Raw genomic sequence first — 23,696 nt, 5'->3', positions numbered from 1 at the left:
TTAAACACAAAAACATGTTTTGCTGTGACTTTAACCCATGAGAAAGTATTTTATTCTTTACGGGAGACTGCAGTAGAAGGAAGGATGGAGGAGGAAGAATGGGTAATAAAGGACAGTCTAATAGTAATACTGCAAGTGTTGACATCAGTTCCAGCACTAGAGAAGAAAAAAGACTGAACAACTAATCCTTACAAAAGTTACAGGAGTTGTTAGAGTCATTGAAAAATCATGCTCTTGCATAGTCTAAAAACAGTAAGAACAGTTGAAGGCATACAGGCAAGAGATTAATCAAAGGCCAAGATGAGAAGCATGAGTGTGTCTTCAGTAATACTTGTCTGTTAAGATCACTATAGCTCCACAGTAGATGCAACTACCGCTGTGAAAACATAACTTTGGTTTGTTTCTTTTAATAGACAATTTTACTAGGAAAAAAAGTTATGAATACCTGGCTTGCTCCCACACAAACTGGATGGTTTCTTTGCTTCAGATTTCAGCTTGGATGCTAGAAGGAACCTTCGGAACCATTCCTCCTTCTCCCTACCGGTCCTTCCAAAGAGATAAAGCACTTGATCCTTTTGGCTAGTGTACTTTGCTCCATCCTGAGGTTTCTTGGATTCCTCATTGTTCAAGTCCACTTTCTCAGCAGATGACTTTTCCTCTGCAGTCTCTTTATCAGACTGGGCTTTAGCCATGAAGTCATCCTGTCTAGCAAGTTCAATACAAATAGGGTATTTTTTATTCCAAATTCGTTTTCGTGCCAGACTCTTGGGAACCAGGGAAATCTGAAGGACAAATGAGAGAGTTATATTCACTTATTTTTCTGTTGTATCTTCTATGTTTCTATAGTCACGTGTATAACATGGGAATGTGAAAGATACCAATCCTACACTGGATCTGCTGGGTTTAACTGACTCTTAGTTTATAGCTCCTTGTTGTCCAATTCACCGCATCTTCGGTGAGCCATGGTATTAGAATTAAAAACAAGGACCACTCAAGCAGCTTAGAATTTCAGTCTTGTGGATTAGAAACTCAGTTTTCATTTAAAAGATTTTATTTTCACAGTTATACAGAAAATTTGAAAAAACAAGAACCTTATTTCTGTGACCATTAAGTAACAAGAACTGTGGAAAAAAACCTTGGAGAATACATTCAAGGCACCTGGCACTTTTGCAACCAGCTGGGAGGGCGACAGGGAATGAAGGAAGTTTTTCCTTGGTGTTTTCTTGGTCATTCTCTCCCTCTAATTCCCACAGTTTCTTCCTACATCTATACTGCTAAGGCCCTCTACTCAAGTAGCATGCCATAAAAAAAAATCTATTCTTTTAATAACGAGATATTGATCATATAATGTCCATGGAATTGACTTTACATGGAACCTGCTCACAGATTTGAGGAAGGCAAATAACATGTAGGAAAACTGTCCTAAAATTACTCTTGATGCAAGCTTCCAATTGCAAAAATCCTGATTTCCTTCCCTAGACTGCAGGTACCAACAGCAAGGCACGTCTGTTCCAGCCACCTCTCACCTCTTTTACACTCATATACAACCTATGTTCCCTCTTCAAGAGAAATGCAGGTGTTGTCTGAACTGCCCTGGGATAACGACAACAACCAAAGATTATGCATTTTGGTGTAAGCTTCAAAACAGTTGTGAAGTAATCTAACATATAGGGAACAATTCTCTAACCTTTTTTTGAACTGACAGAGGAAAATCATGCTTTTCCTTTGCTGTGTAAACAGGCAATTTTTTCTAAATCCTGCTCAGTTTTCCTCCTCAGCACAATCTTTTGCAAGTCTGTCACAAAACAGTTTTGTTTACACAATGACAGCACATGAAACCAGAGGAATGAAAAAAAAAAAGTTTTGAAGTATTCTCTGTTAAAATCAAGTAAGTAAAGCACACTCACCTTGCTCTCTGTAAGTTCATAAATTTTCTGGCTGACATACGTGACTTCAGGCTTTGGCTCGTTGTACACAGCCCTTCTAGAAATATTTTTATTGGGTTTTGAAAGTCTTAAGGTGCTTCCTTCAAGTCTCACATAGACTGAGTGAGTCAACGTAGCATGGTATGTTTCTGGATCATAATTATAAATTTCATTCATCCATCCCTAGAGAAGAAAACACTTATTAATAGGCTTTTAAGCTGCTGAAAAAAGCAAGTACAGCATGTACACAAAAGTTCAAAAGTTGTAAGTAATTATCCAAGCTTTTGCCAAACGCATGTCACTTACTGCACAAATAAATACAACAGAGCAGTAAATACAGTAAATGAGGCAGCACCAAACTGACAGAGCAGGAGGTGAGGACTGTATCCCGAGCACACAATCTGGTTTTCTGGGCTAGTCGTTCTGAGAGAGAGCACTGTGCTGCTCACGCTTCATCTTCCTGAAATGCTGCGAGAGCCGCAGATGCGGGCTTGCTGGGAAAAGCCACAAGCCAGCCGGCACGGACATGCTGCAGAGTGCTTTGTGCTGTCTGCTTACACAAAGCACGGACATTTTAATCGCCAACAATCAAGGCAGAGCAAACAGCCTGCTTATAGACAGTGCTGACTTTTTCATCGCCAACAATCACAGACTACGATGGAGTTTGCTTTAACACACCATCGCTGTTTAACATTGTTTAACGTGTTGTGTAACTGCGCTGTTACAACACACAAGTCATACATGTGGATTAAATTCTATTTATTTCTGTGCAGTAAAAGAAAACACAACGCAGAAAACAATGAACAAACCCTGCTGTAGGTACAAACCAGGCTGTAGGTACGGGTTCTAACCACAGATGGGATGTTACCCCTAACATCTGGTTACAGGAGGCACAAAATAAATGGGGCAGAACACAAGCCGGAATACTCATTCAGAGAAGACAAGTCTTCCTTCTCTTAACCCGCCAAACAACATACTTTGATAATGACTTCTACCTGCACATCCGAACGTTAATTCTGCAGACTCAGTATTCATTAACATCAACGGACAGTGAAAGAGATGGACTTCAACAGAGGTGCTCTAGAGCACGAAGTGAAATGGCATCTTCACCAACACCAAGGTGCTGCTGGCAGGTGGCAGAGGGGGGAACTGAACAGGCAATCCGGCATACTTCAAAACAACAGCAAAGTTCTAACTACATGCAAAACACACCAGGTATTACTGCCGCATTTTAACTTCTTGAATAAGTTTCCACCCACACACTGAAAAGCAAAGTTTATTTTAATGCTCATTTGCTCCAGTGCCATACAATTCCTCAAAGCAAACAGCATGCCCTGTCTTAGATGCCATAGTAACAGTGGCATCTATGTTTTGCTTACTCCACCATCGAGTTCTATTTTCACTGTAAATCCTAAAAAAACCTCCTAGATCAATTAGCATTCTTTTTATGTTCAGGAAAGATTAAGTCATTCATCTCTGCTCAGCTCCAAAGCTGTCTCTTTATTAACAGCAATATCAATACTTGCTCTCTGAAGAAGCTTTGTGTCTGATTGTTTGCTTACACTGGGTTATATACAACTACCATATAGGAAACACATCACATTAGGAAGAGTTTTCTATAAACCATCAAGGTTCTGCACAGCAGGGCTGCTGTTTGTTTGAGCATATCCTATTTCCTTCCTAGAAATTATTAGTCAAGCCATCTTTGAGCAGACAGCAATTAACTTTCAGCCAGGAACTCCAGCTGGACCTACTGAAGCACAAGGACATCAAGTGACTTGCCTAGAGCCACTATGAGCCATTCGCTCTGTGCAGAACTGAAACATCCATATGGCTGGCAGACCTCCGGAGAGGCTCCCACCTGCCCCCCAGATCAGATCTCTCAGCTATTTCTAGCTCAGACAACAAAGTCTGGAGGCCTGTAGCCAGGCAAATGCACAGAGGAAAGTTTGCTGCCTTAAAAGTTTGTCTCCTCCTCCTGCAATGAAGTTCTGTTGAAAAGGATGCAAAAGGCATGCAGAGGAAGGAATGCACGGAAAGGGGCTATTTTAGTGAAGCTTAGCCACACAAGCCATTTTAATAACTGTAATAAGCTATAATGTTATTTTCAGTAGGAGGGTTGGAAACCTCCCTGTATGTATGGTACCCAAAAAGGAAGGGGAAAATACCCCAAAGTTTCTTTAACACCCTGCATGAGATGGAGCCAGCTGAGCTCTCCGACACCAGCACCTGAGCTGAGCAGAGGACGTGTAGCAGGAAGACAACACATGATTTACGCATCGTTCTCAACTGTCACAGCACCATACCAAGAAGTGAAAACCCATCAAAATCCAAAGCTTCAAAGATGAAAAGCTGGGATTTGAGACAAAATGAACACCTTTGCACACGCATCAGATGCACAAACGTCGCTACGCTTTCCCAGTAGCTATAGCTATACAGCTCTTCTCCAAGAGCTTTACAGTCACATTTGATGTTCTCTCTCCAACATCTACCAAGATGCCCTAAGTCCCATCTGCAATAAAAAGGAGCAAGGCACAGCCTACAGTAAGTGACTTAATCAGGTTCAGTGAATGTCCGGTATGAAAGGGGACTGAATGGATCCAGTATGTCATCCACTACGCCAGCACCCGTCCTATCCAGCCTCCTGCTGTTACAGTGCCAGTACCAGCCTTTCTGCCAGAAGATTTCCTGACACTACATAATTAAACAGAACTCTTGAGGATTCTCTGCCTCCTTAGTGTGTAAATTCTCCCTTCTGTTTTGGCATTTGGGAGCCCTGGAAATTCCCACCTGCTTTTCTGATCCCTGTTATGTGCCCACGCCTTCCACTTCAAACAAACAGAGCAGCTGTATCATCTGCCAAACACACAGTTCTCCCCACTCCTGCCTCCCCTGCTCACTGAACCTAACCAACCAAGTGCTGCTCCTCACAGCACGCCCCTGGTTGTTAGTTCTGAAGAACCACTCCAAGACTCAACGACAATTTCCAGCTGCCTAAGGCACTGAGAGTTCAAAACCTAGAACCAACAGGAGGTGAACGCAGTTCCTGCCTTAAACAGCAACCTGCGGGGCGATTTCTATACAAGGAGGAGATGGCTGCTTCATGTATTTGAGGCACGGACCTGAAAAAAAGATACAGAAAGTTAAATCTGGGGGTTTTCTTCCAGACAGTACCCGGTCAACAGTCAGCATGAAAGAGATACCACGTTATTACAAACCCTCCCTAAACATAGTTTCCTAATTTCAAAGGATAGGCTCTTTCCTTTTTCCACTCATCTTCCAAGTTGTTTTGTAGCACAGAGAAACACTGCATGGCTAGAGGGGAATGCTAATAATTCAACAAGTGATGTTTACTATTAATGAACCTGAAAACATGGGCCAGACACAGCAATATTTGTCCCATCCATCTAACAGTGTTAAGGGGGGATGACACCATCTGCCTTCTCATTTTCAGCATTCTTCATTTTTGTACAGTAAATTGTTTTGCTTAGAATAAAAAAAAAATGCTAAGGTTATCCTAGAAGCTCCCAAATTCATTCCAAGTCCCCATATTTTAAGAATATAATTTTAGCAGAAACGCATTCACCCCTCTCTTTGCAAAAATGAAATGAAAGCTTCACAACCCAAGTAAGCCATTTTGCAATGCCTCTAAACAGAGAAGTTATGTTACCGTAACGTACCGGCAACAGGCAAATTTTCCCAAACTACTGAAGCAACAATGGATTTCCTTGTGCAGGAGAGGAGACACTGTATGATGTTTTTTTCATCCTAGCGAAGTTGTTAAAAATAAGAAATTTAGTAATTCAGGGAGGACAATGACCATAGTCATATGCTAGTCCGCAGCTGCTTGCCCTTTACACTGATCCTGTGATCTCCAGTTGTAAAGGTCAGCAGTTGCTGTGAATTCACAGCCGAAACCAGGCGAAAGTGCCTCCTGCTCAGTTTGGTAGCTAACCTGAAACAAGCAGCTGGTTAAAATATTGGGAGGCAGGGCTTTTATAGCAAAGGTCGTGGATATCAGTAAAAAACATAGGTGCGCTAACAGGATCTGGCTTCTTTGTTAGACGGCGGAGACTGAAATTCTGGCTTTCAAATGGCCCTAAGTCATCTGTCAGAGCAGCGCCACCAACTACTGCAGCCCTCTGGGGAACGCAGGCGGCCCTGCAATGCCAGCACCCCCACAAAATGCCTCGAAAAGGCCTACAACATCTCACTTTTCCGCTTTCACACCTCTGGGCTGCAAATTCTTGTTCAAATTGCAGTCCAATAGAATAATTCATGCGAGTACGAAGGGCAGAGTCAGGCCCTGTATCAGCCTTTTCAGGTTATTTAGTTGAAGACCTCGGGCACACTACACCCTCGGCCGAGCAGGGAGAATTGCAAAAGGCAACCTTACAAAGGGCCTGGGGACATGGACCAGGTCTGCCAGGGAAGAATACATACCTAAAACCCCTTATTGCTATATCATCTCCAAATACACAAATAAAAGTACCAGCCAACTTCACAATACGAGCCCAACTCTGGATATAACTGCCCCCAGAGCTTCTTAGTGATATTAACAGATGGATTAGTAGCCGTTATCATTAAACATCACCACCAAGTGCTCCAGCACGGAAATTCAGATGTTTTTCAGACCAATGAAATCACACTAATTATGTGAGTCTCTCTTATTACCACTATTTTACAACAGTGCAATAGTATTTTGCTTGATAAACAGGGCAGAACACAATGCACGATTTGAGCTTCTGCTGACGTGGAATAAAAGGTACAAAATGGGCAGAAGTTTCCACCGCCTTAACTGAAAAATACATTTGTCTGCCAGAGTGCACTCTCAAACATTAAATCCCTCAAGTGATACCCAGGAACAGTATGCTGGTAAAAAGGCTTCTCTTTCTGCACAGCCGGGTTGCTAAATGCAGGCACTGCCAACGCGGTCTTCTCCTAAAAGTTCTTTCTAATGGAAAAGGTAAATTTATCATTTCCATTTCAGCTGTTACTTAAAACCTTTTGTATCAGCCAGCACAACACAAGGGAACACGCATTTGGAAATGCCAATAAGGAAGTCGGAAGAGCCTAATGCATTATAAAATAAAATAAAAAGCAAACTGTGGACAAAGGCAGAAAAAAAAAAGGAAAAGGAAGCTAGAGAACTGAATAGCACAGGAATAAAAGGGCAAGAAAATAAGCACTGAAATGCGTGCGTCTTCTTGTCTTGTTCTCCCCCAATATCAAAGTCATTAGAATGAAATAAATGTAAAAAGCATACAAACTGGAGGGAAAAAAAAAGGAACTTTGACTCCAATCAACTGAAGCACATGCTAACCACCACAGAAGTGTTCTATTCTTTCATATTGCAAAGGAACAATTTTCAGGGAGAAAACACTCATGTTCAGGTATTTTGGCAATTGTTGAGGGGAATTTTCCACTTGATCTTGAAATTCAAGGAAAATACAAACTTTTCAGACAGTATTTACATGGGAGAGCATGCACACGTACCTGTGCAAAAATAGCTTGACAGCACTTTGGCAGAATCCCAACTTTTAGAGCCCTGCACAGGGATCTTGCTTACAGCTTTTATCATAACGGCATGAAAGCAGCTCAGGCCAGAATACGAGACCAACAACTTCTGAAGAAAGCATCTTCATGCAAGAGTATCGAGTTTGATTTTCCCATATTTGTGTGAGTTTTGTTACAGATTAAATCTTTCTCCCATTTTGCAGAGGATCTAAACCACCTATAGCTCATTTTGACAGAGAAAAATTGAAAATATTTGTATGAAGGAGGAATAACTTACGATCTCCTAAATCATATTATATTGTTCCATTACAATAGGGGTACTGCACTGTTTTTTAAATTCCTGAATGATCAAAAAGCCCTTTTATAGGTCTTTACATATTAAAGACAATTACTTTATGTTCAGAAGCACAAGAAATACTCATCAGGTCACACAAAACAGTAATCTACATTCATACAGACTCCTCTGCACTCTTTGCCTGTAGCCATTCCCTTCAAACATATCTCCTGGATAAAAACATTAAAACATAGTTTAAAGGTTCCTGCTAACATCTCAAAAAGCTGGCTTAGCAGCAGCCAACAGTGAGTACCATGATCTTTACCAGCTTTCATGTATCAGGGCAAATTCATACGGAGGTTCTCAGCACCCAATTAAAAAGGACAGAACTGAAAGTTCAAGATTGGCACATGTAAGCAGAGGGTATATCAAATGGGCAGAGAGGAGTGTTCAGTCTGCATTCACAACAACAAATGAAAGACTACAGCTCATACCAGTCAAAAAAAAAATCAAGAGCACCAAGACAGCATCAGGGCTAGGCATGCAACTGCTGCCTGTACCCAGCAACAATTGGCTTTTATACCCCATTCCTCCAACTTTTCAGTTACCTAAAGATACATGAGATTTGCTATTAACACAAAACAAACCATAGATTCTACAGCATATAACCAATATTGTATGGATTTCAGTCCATGCAACCTTTGTGTTGTCACACAACTGGAGATGCACCTTCAGAAAGTGCAGGTTAGATTTAATATTTACTCAAATACAGGAAAGCATTCAAAAATACTCAGAGAAACAAATGATACCAAGTGAAAGTAGTGCAGCTATCATTTTGAAATGCTCCTCTTGAACATTAGAAACTAGTGTGTACTTCACTGTCTATTTTTTTCATTAGGAGACTATTATTTTAATTCAGCAGAGATGTACATAGGAGAGGCAGGACGGGAGCAAGGAAGAAGCACAAAGCACCTCACATAACTAAGTGGTTGTACAGATCACAACTAGACAGACAGCAACGTGCCAGACACACAGAAGCAACAGCAACTCACAGAGTCTGGACAAGAGGAAATAGGGAAGGGCCAAGGAGAGGGAGAAGAATTTTTTTAAGAGCTTCATTTGGAAGCCAGCTCTCAAGCATACATTATACTGAACTGTAACCAAGATTATACAGTACAACGTCCAGGATATCACCCTGCAGAGCCAGAGACATCATAACATGCAAATACGCCCCTTTCATTACTCGTTCCCCCTCCCGTTCTAATCAGCTACTGTTTGTGGAAAATCTGTATGCTCTCCGACAATCTGTGCTTTACTTGAATGCAGCACTCTTGAATCTTCTCAGACTGAACGGACAAGACAAACTACTGCCTAGACAGTAAAATACCCCAGGATCAGAATACATCTCCCAAGATACAGCTTCAAGCACTCATGTTATTTTACACACTGAACTCTGACACTACTTGCTCTCAGTATTTGACTGGGATCATTTCAAATCCATCACCAAAACAACTTTCTCTTCTAGTTTTGAAGCAATTCTGTTTTTCTGCTAATCCTTAAGGACATCAAAGTCTTACATATTCTTGGATCCTAAACCATTTTAGTATCTGCCTGTCAAAGCCACGTGACCCTGAAACAATACTCTAATCACAAATGGCGATAATTCAGCTCACTTGCACCTTCAGAATATCTGGTTTACTGCTTCGACACAAAATAATGCATAGTGATAAAACGCCATGACCTCACCTTCAGTATTTCAGGTTCTTTGATGTCCAGAGCTCCTGTATTCCACTGCTTTTTCATACTTCCATGTAATTTGAGATATTCGTGAGTACGTGGAATAAGCAGCCAAATCACACAGACAGCTGTCATAAATCCAAGGGCCATTCCAAACAAGAGTCCACTTAAGTAGCCAGGGAGAGGGATAATAAAGTAAGCATAGACTAACAGTGTTAAGAAGTATAAAGTTTTCACTGGTATTTCCGGTTGTTGCACATCCAGATTATTTTCATCTTCACTACTGAGCATAGTACCGTTTTCCTCAGTCACCTCAGGATCGAGCAAAGTTTCAGTAGGTTTATCAGTTTTGCTTTCATCCTCTATCAAGGAAAAGTCTTCAGAATAAAGTTCACAGAACTCCTCATCCTCTCTGCTTGCTAGTGCAGACAACGAGCATTTTTCAAGTACGAGTGAAGTTTTCGAACTCATGTCCTTTGTGTTTGCAGACTGAGAGCTTTTGGTCTCTGTCTCTTTTGTGTGTTCCTCGGATGTTTTTGACTGTTCGTTCTTACTCAGGTTAGAGTCGCTACCATAGAAGTCCCCTTCAGAATCACATTCTTCTTCCTTAATGCTGTAGTTGTTATTGCTTTCCAAATGGCCATTCAAACTGGAAAGGTTTGAGAGTTCTGAAGCACTTGAAGATAAGGCTTTGGGCCTGTGGCTACTACTTTCATCACCCATTATTTTACTGAGCAGCTGAAAAGGCTCACAGATGACTTCAGAAAGGCGTCTTTTAGTGTCTTCAATTTTAGCCTCCATTTCAGGTACTTTAAAAAAGGAACGAGTGTCAGAGGGAGATGTTAATGGAGATGAGGGGGCAGTTTTAGAATCACCACCTGTAGCTCGAGGTTGAGTGAACTGTTTGAACAGATGCAAGTTCAGTTTTGAGTCTGGCGGTCTGTAAGACACAGCTTCGGATTCTTGTTTAGAAGTGTCTGTAGACAGAGATTTCACTAAGGTTTTCATTAACTGTCTATGTCTCATCGGTGGGGTTGGTTCTTTTGGTTCCACATCTGTTGAAAGGGACTTGACTAAACCCTTAAAAGGTTTTGAACTAGAAACTGTGGATGATGCACTAGAGCAGACAACTGATCTGGAAGGAGATGAGGATGGGGAAGACGACAAGCTGGCTTTCTGTTCCACAGGTGGTGACGCACCTGATAAGCTAGACGTGTGACATGAATGTGATGAGGGAGACAGGACTAGTGGCACTGCACTGAATACGTGAGATGCAGAAGGAGAATCCAGCAGCTTTACACTGTCTGCTGTTGGCAGAACTGCAGTTGATGAGGACAGTAGAGATGCAGAGTTGGCCATGTTAAGCGAGGTAGCTGGACCAGAAAAATCATGGCCGGTATGCTCAAAGCAGAGGTCTTCCTTGGCTTCAAGTGCTGTTACAATGCTTTGGTCATCTAGTTCCTCATCAAAAAATTCTTTAAACTCCTCTTCCTCCTCTTCTTCCTCCTTCCCAAATGCAGAGAAATGAATAGTGATGGTTTCTCGGGAGACAGATCGTTGGACCTGCACTTTTGGTGCTGACTGCTTTGAGGACATTTCACCAGTTTTCTCTGCATGGCTACTGTTCTGACTTGTCATTGCAGGTCCCAGAGACGTGTCTGAGTCTGTAAAGAAAATGTAAAACTATGTTAAATGATTTTTTTTCCTCTCAAGCATCCTTATTTTCAAGTGTTAAGCCAAACACAAGAGACAGGTTACATGCGATAGGTCACTCTTTTAGAGAACTAAAACACTCTGGACATTCTTCATCTCAGTGTGTTTAAAATTGTCTGGTCAAATTATGAACTGTTACTAAAGAAATTGACTGTAGATTTCTGATCAGTTCAGTGCACATCAGCTGTTTTTACAATAGATAAACTAATATACCCACATTGTACATCAGCTATAGCTACACAGTATTTCAAGCATGTTATCGACCCCTGAAAGTGGACTTAGAATACATTTTCATGTAAAGCAAATATGCAAGTCAAGGTACTGGTGACCATACACAAAGATGGACCAGGAATTAAAAGATTAGCTCTGCCCTTCTGGCTGTGAAGCAGCACTTTATCTCCATTGTCAAGACAGCAAGTTTACCACTTTAGTAACTGAATTATTTTTCAGGAGCTGTTAAAATGCTGTAATCAAACTGTCACACTGAGTTAAGGAGAGGCCTTTGCGGATGTTTAAAGAGCTGTTCAGAAGAATGATTATGTGGTGGTGAAGAGATGTGCCCTTCACAAACAGCGGAGGTATTGAAGATTGCATTATCCAGCAAGCCAGTGCCACCTGTTTGTTGTCACCTTTCCACTAAAGGTTGTAGCCCTTTACAGCCACTAGAGGAGTTGCTCATGTAAACATTTCTTAAGCTGTCAGTAAAATGAGCTGGGTTAAACATTTTATAATAGCAGATCTTTGCTACCTGGCTCATCCAGTCACACTGGATCAGAAGAGAGTATCTATCCACAACTTCCTACTCAGGATGGTTTTCCCTTTTATGGCTCCTAAATTGTTGTCTAGTTGATTCCTCGTTTTCTCTAGCACTTGCATGCTTTCCAGTAAGGTGTTGGCTTCTATCCTCCAAACCCTCCAAAAAGTTAGTTTCAGTTTTGATTCAGTTCTGCTACGCACATCAGGGAGGCAGCAGGAGCACAAACAAAAACAAGCTTTCAGAACCTAGTCACATTTTCACTTGCCACCTAAAGAGACAAAATTCTTCCTCAAGATCAGATTCTGACTCCAGCTTTTACTGTGGAACTGTTTTCTTCTGCCACTGATGAAGCTGTTCCTCCAGCCCACTTACGACTCAACAGATCGTCAGCTTCCTGCCACTTCTGTGGGTCAAGTAGTTACTCACCCAGACAGTAAGAACTGTCAGTTATTCAGAAGTTTAGAGATATTACACATATGACCAATAAATGCATAACTCGGTGAGTTCTAAAGTTAGTGAGAAACAGAAGTCTTCCATTTCCTGGCTAGACCAGCACACCTGGGATCCACCAGCACACAAAACCCACGCTTCCTATAGACACGGCTCCATTTCACATAGGTCAGACAGCAGACTTCTTTTTTAAAGACAAATGAACCAAATTTATTTTGGGGAGTTAAAAAAACAACAAACAAACACCACAACACTGGACAAGATACATATCCAACTATTTCTATTTGCCTAATGCTGAACCATCAGCTCTTGCATGCCTCTAGCATTTTGTGCTAGTAGTGAAATTGCAGCACTGGCAAATCAAAATTTTGAAAGGACATAAATTATCCACACGTCTTCCAGGTGATTCACCCATTACAACACTATACACTACGGAAGAAAAAAACAAAACACAACACACACTCAAGGCTTGCACTTGCATATGTTACTGCCATCAGCACAAAATGGCTGACCCTCTCCTTTTTGCCCCCGTCCAGAAGAATACTAATGTGTTACTTTTAAATCAGCTAGAAATTCGCTGTTTTGCTTTGATCTTTAGCACACTATGTTTACACTGTACAGTTAATTACCTTGTGTTTAAACACCAGTTGCCATGCTGTGCTAATGCAGTGCTAATTACCTGAAACAGATGAAGTTTACTTGCACAGACCAAATATACTGAAAAAGATTTTGCTGCTTCCTGAACAAGCAAGATTGTTTTACATCATGATTAACTAGTTATCGCAGAAAGGAAGGAAATTCTTGATTAGACAATATTTCTCTACCCTTAAACATGTTTCCATAACATGAATTATGTCTTACAAAACACATACTTAAATCAACACCATCAACAGGGCAGCACGAGCAAACTAAACCCAACCACGCTTGCACTTTGACATCCTCAGCCCATGACTGAGAGGGGGTAAGTGTAGTATCCAATACCCTCAACAGCTGGTCTAAGTGGCATTTCGGTTGAGGAGACTGGCTTGCAGGAATGACCATTTCTATTTGGACAAGTAAGTGATTTTTAACCTTGTTTGATCTTGCTGGTACTTTATAAATCAACCCTCATTGCTTCCACTTTTTATTATCCCTCACTTCCTTCCCAAGCTGTTTAAAAGTGCTGCCTCCTGCCCAACGTCCCAGCAGCCCGTTTGAAGGGGCACAACTCCAAACCAACCATTTGCAGAACACATAGATACTTACAGAAATGTACTCTGCCATTGATTCTTCTTTTTAAAGCTACACTATGCCCATCTCCCCTGCTGCCTTCTTAGTTTTTGTTGTTGATTCTAAATGTGCAAGGTATCAGTTTTATTTATGGAGCAGTCAGTCCTGAATACGTCTTAGATCCTCAGGCTTCAAACAATTCAAAACGTGAACTTTTACTTGTAAGGGCCGGAGGCTGATAAGAAAATAAGTTCTTTCCCCACAAAAGCCGGAACTTCGTATGCTTTTGCAGGGTGGAACGAGAGCGCTGTGCAACTAACTACTGCTTCCACTTGTGAATTAACCACCTGCACTCCCACCATGGGCCTAACAACAACAGGCCCTGATCCTCGCCCACTGGCATTATTTCCACAGTGCTGCCACAGCCGGCAACAGGAAGGCAAGCCAAGAGCACACGCATGCTACCTGGGAACGGAAGTATTTTCTGTTGAGCCCTTCCCCGCTGAGCTAGGATGCTGTGCGGTGCAGTAGCTGAGGATGTACTTTCCGCTCGGCTGCCAACACATCGTCACCACGCCGTGATTCACCTGCTGACGAACAGGAACACCCAGGGAGAGACCAGGTGTTGGGCAGCGCTTGGTCGGCTTAGGCCACGACACCTTTTAAAAGCCTTGCAACACTGCTCTTACCTACACCAGGAATGACTAATTGGGATGCCTGCTAATGAGGGAGTGTTTCTGTATTTGTCTCATAGCACCCCCACTCCCAGTTCACCTTATGGTCTTGCACATGTCACAGAAAGGGCTCAACAGAATCAGCTTTGACAACTCCCTTTCAAAGACAGGAAGAAGAAAAAGCATCAGATATTTTTACCTTCAAGATCTTGGGGGGTGGCAGGGTAGGGACAGTGTTTATAGAAATAGCCAAGCACTCCAGCAATCTGTGCTTTTGCCTAACAGCACTCGGCTTTCTCCAGAACTGGCAAACCCTCTTACCTGCAGCAGACAAACATAAAACCCACCCTCCTTCACCTGAGCCTTAGAAGACAATCGACTCTTTATCACTGAGAACGCACGCAGCACACCAGCAGAAGTCTATTGGCTTCCCCTGCACACAGGGGGGACATAAATCATTTCCTTATTTACTGCATAAGAAGTATTATGGGACTGAAGAAATCCATCTTATGCTTCGCAAAATCATGTTGCTTTTTCAGAAGCTGGGGAGGGAAAGGTATTTATGGTGTTACTACTTGTCCAAATGGCTTGCTTACCTTAATTACCTGTACATTTACCATTGTGTATGACATATCTAGAATGTATGTTTATGTCCATTCTGCTCTCTAACAAAGAGATCAACAATTTGAAAAGCAGAAGCCATTCAGCCAAAGGAAACACTTAGAAGCTACAGCTTTTCCAGAAAGCCACAGAACAGCTCAATCCACAGTGCAGGGAGAAGAGAACTCCAGAAAAAATCCTGCATTTTGCTAGCACATGACTTCTGGCTACGGTAGTGGAAATTTTAGAACTCTTTTTTTTGATTCTGCATTACCGGTGGACAGGGCTAGGTTTCAACCTGGGACATACTCCTTTGGTTGCAACCACGGCTATGGGGGGTAGGGAGCCCACATACACACGGAAAGCAGGATAAGGCTTGCAAAGCAGATTACATTGAAAAGAAGACTAAAGCACTGGGCCTTCCCTGCTGATTAGACGGATATCAGCAATTAGAAGATTCATTGAATATATGTGTATGCATAAAGAATAGAATATGATGTTCAAAATAAGTCCGCTTTTCTCCTGTCCGCAGACTAGGATGCAACTTGGGTGCATCCAAGATGTTTAACTGAGCATTTACTCCCTCTCATGGCTCACAACCCCATGGTGCACAAAGCACACCTGGACGTTTTCTCACCTTGTCAGGCAAACTTTGATGCACATCCAAACTAGCAACAACAACACTTCAAGCAATTCATGTGTACAAATGCCTTCTACTCAAACCTTTTGCATCACAAGAGGGACTAGGTTTTATCACTTTGAAGTCCATGGGTAAAAAAACAACATCCAGTTCTCTTCCAGGTATTGAGAATAGACTGAGATTTACTTCTGTTTGCGTATGTTTTCAGAGCTCACAAGTTAGAATAACTGTCACATATTTACCTCAGCAGAAGCAAGCTTTCTCTTATAAGCATTCATTCTTAAAAGACACTGAAGTGCCTGTTTTAGACAGCTATACTGTCAGCTTCACAGATGAAACAAACCACTTGTTTTCACACTAATGATTTAGAAAATGGTTCAACCAACGCACAAAGCACCAACCAAGAACCATCTTAAAAGAACAGGTCAAAGTTGCACATACCACAAGTATTCTACCCACCCCATACACAGTTCAATTTAGCCACATTTAGGAATTAAGTAAGGGAAATTCAGTAGAGCAATTCAATGTTTTTTGTAATCCTTCAGTTGGAGAAACAGAACAGATTGGGTAACTAAATTCACACATATTGCAACAGGCCGACAATTCCAGTCACATTGCTGTGACTTAATGCAAGATCCACACAAGGGGGAAAGGGCATCCCCTATCAGGAGAACACATTCAGAAAAATTTGTAGCAAGGTTCAAAACCTGGCAGAGTATTTTGGCGGCTTACTGCTGCGAAACGCAGATCAAAAAAAAAAGTGCTTTATACGAAACAGGAATTTCTTTCCTGCTGAGTAAAAAGTCTTATAGGTTATTAAAGAACATTTTAATACTTTTCCCTTTATCTGCCAGTTGCATCAGAAGAACAAGCCCTAAATGCTACCCAGGAAGCCACTAGTTTGATTATTTATAATGCCACAATTTGACTTCATGCAGATTGCCACCACAGTTCAAAGGGAAAAATGCTTCCAACTGGTCACACTTCTGCTTTCACCCACAATCCTGTGCCATCGTTCTTTCAAGAGGCAAACCTCTTGGGAAATTACCATCTCCTAGGCCGGGGAAAAACGTGGTTCTTTAGGACTGACAGGGATCTTTTTTCTTTTGGGTTACTCAATAGTTATTTCCAAGCTTCAACTTGTAGACAGGGAAACGATTCATACACTAAATCTTTGCAACAGCTACTTGGTTTGACAGAATTGCTACAGAAGATGTTACATTAACATAGGACAGGACAACTCCAATGCATTAAGCCACTGGTCCTAAACCAGGCTAGAAGCATGCCAAATGTCTCCCAGTTCAAGAATACCTACCTGCACAAGGCAACTTGACCCAAGATACATATCTGCTCTCAGAAATTACAAATTCCATCTGATTTAATAGAGACTTAGCCAGTATCTTCCTTCAAACACTGAGTGATATGGAAGGATTGTTGCTATTCTTTAAACTCGCTTAAAATAAATAACAAAACTCACCGCCTGACAAAATTCCATCTATTAAGAGCTAGAAGTCTTAATTTCAGGTCCTTCAAAACAAAGCCACAAGTATTAATGAGCCTATCTGTTACAGTATTGATTTAGGCAACATTTTAAATCAGAAGTTTACACCTCCAGTAATCTTACACCACTACTTTGCCACAGAAGTAGCCTAGGAAGCCAATTCCAGTGTATTTAGTCCAGAATGATCTCACTGAAGCGGAGATCACAGCTCATGGGATGTTATCCGCCACGTAAATTTCATCTCATTGAACTCATTTATACCGTAAGAGACAAAAAAGGACACAAAAAGCAAATTTCAACATCCTTTCCTATCCCCATTCAAGTTTCTTATTATCACAAATGAAATTCCTCTGGAATCTCAATGAGTTAAAGGAATAATAGGTATTAACCATGGAATACATTAACATCCACTAGTCATTACTTTTAAATAAACTACACAAAAACCATTGGTAATTACCATCACCCGATCACCCTGTGAAATCTGTGTGTCAGGGATCTGGTTATCCAGCCTGATGATAACGCTTTAAAGCTCCCTGTCCAACGAGAGCGAGAAGAAAGTTCATGCAGCTGGATTTGAGATACAGAAGGGAAAAACAGAGGAACAAAATAATTGTAAAACCTTTATACAGAAAATCTGGAGTTACAGATAGGGAAAGACAGGCTTGCAAGAAGCACAGAAATGGGGAATTTGATATCAATCAAGTAACATTAGAATACAGGCCAATGTGTTCAGCAGGAGCCAAGACTAGGATCACAGCAAATACTTCCCATAGCCAACATAGGTGGTGCCACCCTCTATACACTGTAATATATACATACAGCTCTTCCATAACACGTACCTCTAGCAGAGGTCAACCAAATCAGTTAAAACAGGTAAAATACCTCTATGAGGAGTTCTTTCTGAGCCTCATAAAAGAAGGATTCTGGTTTTGTGCAAGTGCATTTAAGATTAGAAAAATCCAAGTTAAATAATCATTGTTTAGCTATGTTCAGGAATGCCTGAAATCTTGCTTGGGACCTTTCATTTATAACGAGAACTATAAATCTACCAGAGGTACAAGAGGGGTTGTTTACCAAAATCTAGGACAGAAAGGTCAAATAAAAATTGCAATGGCAAATAAATAGTCTTTTTAAAATCCCAGTAATTTTGAAGACAAGCAATATTAAAAAGGTCCTTACTACGTGCTTGTATCTAAAATGCTTCAAAAATGATAAGAATTGTTAGATGTTAGCCAAGTGGGTCTATTTCTATCTTAACATTTTCCCCAAAGACCTAAGAAAGGTCAACTACCACATTAGTTTTTCTGCCTTCACCAAAAGATTACTTATTATTCCTTCCCATTCTCCTTCCATGACACATCACTTGCACCAAGAACTTCATAAAGCTGCACTAGAGTTTAATTTCGACAAAAAAGCAAGCAGTTAAAGGTTGTCCAAAAAAAAAAAAACCACTTGTCTTTTCTGAAGACTGAAGTGAAATAATTTAAAAGAAATTGAACATTTCCTCTAGTAGGAGAAAAAGAGAAGTTAATCCAAAGAGAGAAAATATGCAATAACTCATACAAGAACAGTAAGCAGTGGGCGGAGAAGTCACTGTAATTTACAACTTATTGCAACACTTATTCTTTTTAAAAACAAGAACACACAGAACACAGAAACACGAGGAGCTTACTGCAAACAGAATGAATTGCAGTTGCAGGACAGCAGAGACTCCCGGGCTCCTCGTCCCTTCCAGCCCGTGGGCAGAACCGTGTCTGTTCTGCTGGGCTTCAGAGGCAAGCCACAGTCTGCAGCCAACAAAGCAGCTCCCATCAGCACCAGATTAAGAACAGGGGCAGCAGCAAATCTGCCAAAGCATAAGACACAGAACTAGCTGGGAAACCATGTCTCTGGCAGTTAGCACAGTGCTTTTAAGTCCCCAGTGCTGGGAGCTGTCAACACAGAGGCAAGAAGGACTTCCGCAGCTCCACCGATCCGATGACATGTCTAGACAGAGGCTGCTGCCTTACCATCATCTTAACGTAGCATTTTCCAATTGCTATAGGTGAAATATTATTTTGCAACAGAACTGCTTCTCTGAAATTCCAAGAAGTCAGAAGAGGCGTGAAGGGAGCGTCTGTAGTGTCAGCCACGCACTGAGCCCGCAATCTGGTTCTTCACCTGCAGCTCTTCAAGAACTCTTTTCTTACAGACAAATCTCCAGCACTTCAATGAGATAAATATGCATTATCCTCCCTTGAAAATTCGAACTGTGCAGAAAACGAAAAGCCCTCCTACACAAGTTCAGAGATGTTCAATGGAGCTGTGTGCTGAAACCTTCAGAAAACATTCCCACCAAGCACAATTTCAACACAACATCTACTGATGTTTCCTCACCAGTAACAATGCTTCTGGTGAAGCCCCAATATGCTGAGTATTATATCTGTTAGTCAAACACTGGGAAAAGAACTGCTGTAGGATCTGGAAGTTGCTGTTACCATAGTCAGCTAATAAACTATGATTTTAGTTTTAACAGATTCCTCATACTTTCAAAAATACTTTCTCTGCTCTTTGCAGTAGATGCAAATTGCAAGGAAGCATATTTTCAGTAAAGTTTTACTCCTAGTTTACACAAAGAGAAAAAATAAAAATTCTAGCACATTATACTTTCTCCATTCACTTGCTCTCCTCCTATCAGCTACTTCATTCTTGTTTCTCTATCATTCATAATTGCAAACAACATGTAGCATTTTTCCATCCAAAAGATCTTTATTCAGTATACCAAAGTCAACTCCATTTAACAGTTCACAGGCACTTTATACGAGCTCTCATTCCCTCAACAGAACAAAACAAAGTAATAAAAGAATAAATCACACAACCAAATCCCCCTTCCATCACAGGTTTTGGAGATTCAGTCAATTGCAATATCACATATAGCTATCTTAAAAAAGGACATTCCAATACTTATTTTTCCACATAACTAGTTGCTGGGATCAAAATCAACCCCCCCAAAAACTAATTTGGTCATGAGTGAGAAGAGAAGCACCCCAGAAAAGTAAACGTTTAGAGACTTTGATCTGAAAACTCCTGCAGCAAGGGATTTAGAAATAAACGCATTAGAAACAGAACATGCACCAAGAGAGAGGGGTCAGCTTCTGGCACAGCCCAAAGCCAGCTTTTTCCACTTAGGAGAGCAGTTGTTTCAACCCTTTTCTCTTCTCTTATACTACCTGGCTGAAGCAGCCTCTTCGGGGTCACCCTGCCAAACCAAAATAATCCACCGGTCCCTTAACAATTCTGAGCAATACACAAACAACTGCTGCATCTGTTCTCTTCTAAAAGGGAGGAGAGAACAAATCAGAATTACCTGGTGCTGTACAATGTCTGCATCTTTACAGAAAATTTGTTCATTATTAAAGAAAAAAATTAAAAAGATCTACACCCCCCTAAAAATTACATCTGATTGAGAGGGCAAACAGTGAGGTACAATACTAACCTATGCAGCACTGTAACTCTCTCCTTGTCTCTGTGGAGAGAAAAAAAGAATCAACTCCTCATTAATCTGATGAAAGATTATCTAAAACCTCTTTGGATTAGTCCACAGTTGAAAATGCTGTCCACATCACTGATTAAATTAAAGGTCACTATAAAAAACTTTAGGGGAAATTTTGACTAAGTGACTTACAGAAAAGCATGCTTCCAAAACAAAGAAAACCAAGCCACTTTTAATTTAGGATTTAGGGCAGCTTATCGGAATTGTGTTCGACTCATTTTTCCCAACAATTCAAATGGACATCAATAGGTAAAATTGCAGACAGGTAGCAAGTGAGTGTTCAGGAACTTTGTTATATTTAAATTCACTTCACTAACAAAAAATCATATTGTATACCCACATTACATTGAACTAAACAAACTCATGCCTTGTTACGGTGCATTTCCTAAAAGGTCTTTTGTGAGGTGTTATGTTCTTGAACTTCCTTCTCGCTTCCCTCCTCCCCTCAAAGCCATGAAAATGGCAAAATACAACCAAGCACAACCATAAGATACATCTAGACATGACAGATGCATTAACACACAATTCTACCCTAATCTACACCACTCCACTCAATCAGGACAGCCAAAGAACCAGGCAACAGAAAAGCTAATTCAAGATAGCTTTAATCATTAAATTGAAGACTAGGGATATGTGGGGGGGAAAGAAGAACACAAAAACACCCCACAGACTTTCAGTCAATGTTCACAGCAACTGCAAAATTAAAACAGTCACCACATGCCTTCGTAAGAGAACAGCAGAAAGGACAACATTAAAAATAAATATCTTTGTCCACATGAAGCTAGACACAGATGAGCAGTGCCAATTAATAACTTGAAGTCTGGGTCTTCATATAAAATGTAGTTATGAAAGATCATTGAACAAAGGAATGGAATCTACAGATTGGCAAACCGTACCCCATAGCTATCTAAAGACACTATTTTTTGCACTGGACTTTTAATGATTCATAAAATCGTACATTTCAGATCTACAGTCTTTATTCTGACTTCATGTTTTGCATAGGACTAACAGCAGAACTAGTGCTTTAGGGCTTTTTTATCGTAAGAATGCAATACACAGTCATTTTTCTTTATTTCTCAGAGATGCTTTCAAAATCAGAGACAAGGGGTTCTCAGGTTCAACTAAATAGCACTATAGCATTTAGCGTTAGAAAGCATTTAGGTTTGGACCAAGCACACGGCTTTCAGCAGCAAAGTAACAATTAAAAAAAAACAAGGTTAAAAAAATTGAAGAGCTACAGAACGATGACAGACCAGCGATACCCTATGTATGTATTTTATTGTCCAAGTATATTCCACAAGGTCACAATGGTGAAGGAAGACAAGAAAAAAACAAAGAGGGGGGAGGAGAAGAATCTTTCTACTCAACTTCTCCCAGACCAAACCAAGCCCAACAGCTGCAGCATCTTTGCAGTTAGGGTGCACTCAGCGAGTCCTCTGCTCTACCTGCCAACTTCTCACAACTTCATGCATACGAAAGTCAGCAGTCCTTTACTGCCGTGCATCTGTGAATTATGAATGTGTTTTTATACCTGTAATTTTTTTTTTTTTTTAAATGATGTACCTTCGGACAGAAGCAGCACATTATGTCCAGGTCTTCCAGCGCAGCCATATCATTCCTGCTGCCTTTGTAACAGCTCTATGGCCTGTGAGAAGCTCAAGAAATACAAAACTCCCCACAGAAATGTAGATGCCTTCACATGCCTAGGACCTTGGCATGCCCCAAGCACAATGTAGTCATTATCTGAGGATTATCTGGTTCTGATCTCTCTCATCTTCCAGCTTTGGTGGTATTTTTTCAACTTCTAGAGGGCAAATCCCCAGGCAGTTGGTAAAAAAAAAAAAAAGAAAAAAGAAAATAACTAAGGCTTCTTTCAGAAAGCTTACATTTTCTATGGGAAGAAGGAGAGCTTCATCTATCTTAGAAATCTTACACAAATAAACAAGTATTCACACACAACTACAAAGGTAGTTGTGCTCAACATAAGAAAGTTAACTAACTCAAAAATACATAGCAAGCTACAGCCGTTAAAATAGAGGATAATTGGTAGCGTTGGTTACACAAGCTCACTTCCGTCTCATCTTCCTAAGGAAAACAAAAAGCATCTTTGATAAATGCAAAACAAAAAAATGCATTCCAGATAGAACAATACAGAATTTCTCAGAAGTCTGAAAGTGTAATCCCTGGAGGGTCCAAAAGACAGAAAAGCCCAGGAAAGGGTCACTAAACAGCAATTTGCATCTTAACATCGTCTTTTGAGAGTTGCAATCAAGAGTTTGAGAAGTGGCGGGACAAAGGTAATTCAGAAGTAACTGAACCCAAAGTTTAGTCAGACTAAACCCAAATTTCTGCAAGATTACTGGGTTTTCAATTGTTCCTGCCACTTCATGTATTGCTGTTAAGAGAGTTAGTCTTGCAAATAGCTCTACTATGCCACCCATCGAGTAGCCTCGCCCCCCACTGAATTCGATGAAAAATTAATGAAGATAGGTATTAGCAGCTATTCGTGCTACCTGGAACCTGCAAAGGCAAGAAATGTAAATCAGCACCACATGACCAAAGAAAAGTTCTTTTTGATCTGATTTTGGAAGGAAATGGTTTTCTAGACTTCTTTGAAGGACCTGAGCAGGTAAACATGCTATTTTGAGTTTCAGTGTTATAAAGAGAGTGAAGATTATCACTCACATAGTGCTTTGTACAAGTAAGACCACACAGAATCACTAACTTATTATAATGGCAATAGCAAAGACTAAGAACCAGACTGAGTTGAAACAGCTGAAGAAGCACGCAGTCCATCTCTTTCTAGCAACAAGTGTGCAGAAATCATCAGCTACCAACAACAGCTTTTATGCTTTAAATTCTTTTAACTTCTAATTCATAGAAAGCGCCGTAGAAGGTTAATAAAATGCAAAGTCAGCTCTGAAGAAGCCTCTTCCCAAGAATAACAAGAAAACAAAATGTCAAACTCTGCGCATAATTGGCAAGTATCAGGCATCTCTCTCTGCTTCAGGCAACGTTCATTCCATTCCATTCAGACTTATGTTCAATCCAAGTACCTAGAAACTAAAATGCAAAAGTTCAGCAGCACTGCAGCTTTCCAGCTGGAGGACGCAGTGCAGAGTGGTGAGGGTAGGAAAATGTCCAAGATACTGAAATTTTCCCAAGAC

At 40.8% G+C, this 23,696-nt stretch overlaps 1 protein-coding gene across 7 annotated transcripts in view; it reads right to left on the bottom strand.

The window, feature by feature from the left end:
• Window positions 1–23,696, bottom strand: part of TEX2 (testis expressed 2) — a 55,244-nt gene that overhangs the window by 15,740 nt on the left and 15,808 nt on the right. For all 7 annotated transcript variants that reach the window (XM_080561136.1, XM_080561135.1, XM_080561137.1 and 4 more), the window contains 3 exons: window positions 9,463–11,117; window positions 1,908–2,108; window positions 446–782 (listed from right to left, as the gene is read on the bottom strand). In XM_080561136.1, coding sequence (XP_080417262.1) covers window positions 446–782; window positions 1,908–2,108; window positions 9,463–11,091 — 2,167 coding nt within the window. In that variant the 5' untranslated portion in view covers window positions 11,092–11,117. The remainder of the gene's footprint in view (window positions 1–445; window positions 783–1,907; window positions 2,109–9,462; window positions 11,118–23,696) is intronic.

Source organism: Anser brachyrhynchus (assembly GCF_964034855.1).
Source record: "Anser brachyrhynchus genome assembly, chromosome: 18".
In the NCBI taxonomy this organism is placed as follows: domain Eukaryota; kingdom Metazoa; phylum Chordata; class Aves; order Anseriformes; family Anatidae; genus Anser; species Anser brachyrhynchus.
This window is presented reverse-complemented; position numbering and strand designations above follow the sequence as displayed.